This window comes from Sinocyclocheilus grahami, unplaced genomic scaffold, assembly GCF_001515645.1.
Source record: "Sinocyclocheilus grahami isolate Dianchi unplaced genomic scaffold, SAMN03320097.WGS_v1.1 scaffold51192.1, whole genome shotgun sequence".
NCBI classification, from domain to species: Eukaryota; Metazoa; Chordata; class Actinopteri; order Cypriniformes; family Cyprinidae; genus Sinocyclocheilus; species Sinocyclocheilus grahami.
Genome location: NW_015526070.1, coordinates 1 through 950, shown reverse-complemented (window position 1 = coordinate 950; position 950 = coordinate 1). Strand labels below are relative to the sequence as shown.

Sequence of the window (950 nt, the reverse complement as noted above, 5' to 3'; positions counted from 1 at the left end):
GGGGGGGGGCAAATAAATAAAAGCAACTTGATTTAAGGCAATTCTAAAGCTTAGACCAGTTGTATCAAGACAGGCATTAACCACTATTGTAAGCAAGCAGTGGTTTGGGTTTGCTGAAACTTTACCATCTAACAAAACTTCAGACTTACACTTTGGGTCGGATGAACAAAGTTCTGGGTCTAAATGATCAAAAACAACAATTCAGCAATACCATTCTGGGAGTTTCCCATAAACCACAGGTTCTTAAAAGTCATTGCTTTTTTGTTCTATGTTAATACATCTGATAAGCAATAAATAAATACATTTTTAAATGTAAAACTGCATTGAAGACAAATAAGGTTTGAGTGTCTATACATTGCACCAATTCACAGTTCTGAAGTGTTGTTACATTCATCCATGGAACACCGCTCGGCGTTCCAGACAGAAACAGAACTGTAGTCCGGACAGGAGCTCTGTGGGGAAAGAGGCATCTGATCACCTCTTGTCTTGTTGATGGCGATCACAAAAAATAGATCGAAAGAGCAACTTTTGCTGCCCATCCCGCCTTCAAGCATCCATATGTTCCAGTCTCAGCAGCTAACGGTGCTCGGCTGCTGTTTGCTCACAAAGTCCGAGATAAAGTCAAACTCATTCTGTCCCAGAAAGAGTTCAGGGAGTTCCTGCACCCTGTCCAGTCCTAGCTCCATGACCAGCGAAGTCAAAACCTCTTCGTCGATCAAATCGGCATCCATGCCATTGAGACTGAGAGCCGGGCCGGCCATATGCTGCATGTTGCTCAACTGGGCCTGACCCATGCGGAACTGCACACCGTTCCCCATGTGGTTGCCGTTCATGTGTCCCAGCGGGTGTCCATGGTACTGCGTATTGAGTTTCTGAAGGTGCATGCTGGCCATGAGCTGTTGGGTAGTGAGACCCCCGCTCATGTACTGTTGTTGTTGTTGTTGTTGTTG

The 950-nt window shown here is 45.2% G+C and overlaps 1 protein-coding gene across 1 annotated transcript; it reads right to left on the bottom strand.

Annotated features, from left to right (window-relative positions):
- Positions 1-273: 273 nt before the first annotated feature.
- LOC107580913 (cbp/p300-interacting transactivator 3-like) lies at positions 274-944 on the bottom strand (the record flags this gene model as incomplete). The annotated part of the gene is made up of 1 exon (XM_016266526.1): positions 274-944. A coding segment is annotated over one exon (375 nt), but the record flags the coding sequence as incomplete, so codon positions are not given.
- Positions 945-950: the final 6 nt, after the last annotated feature.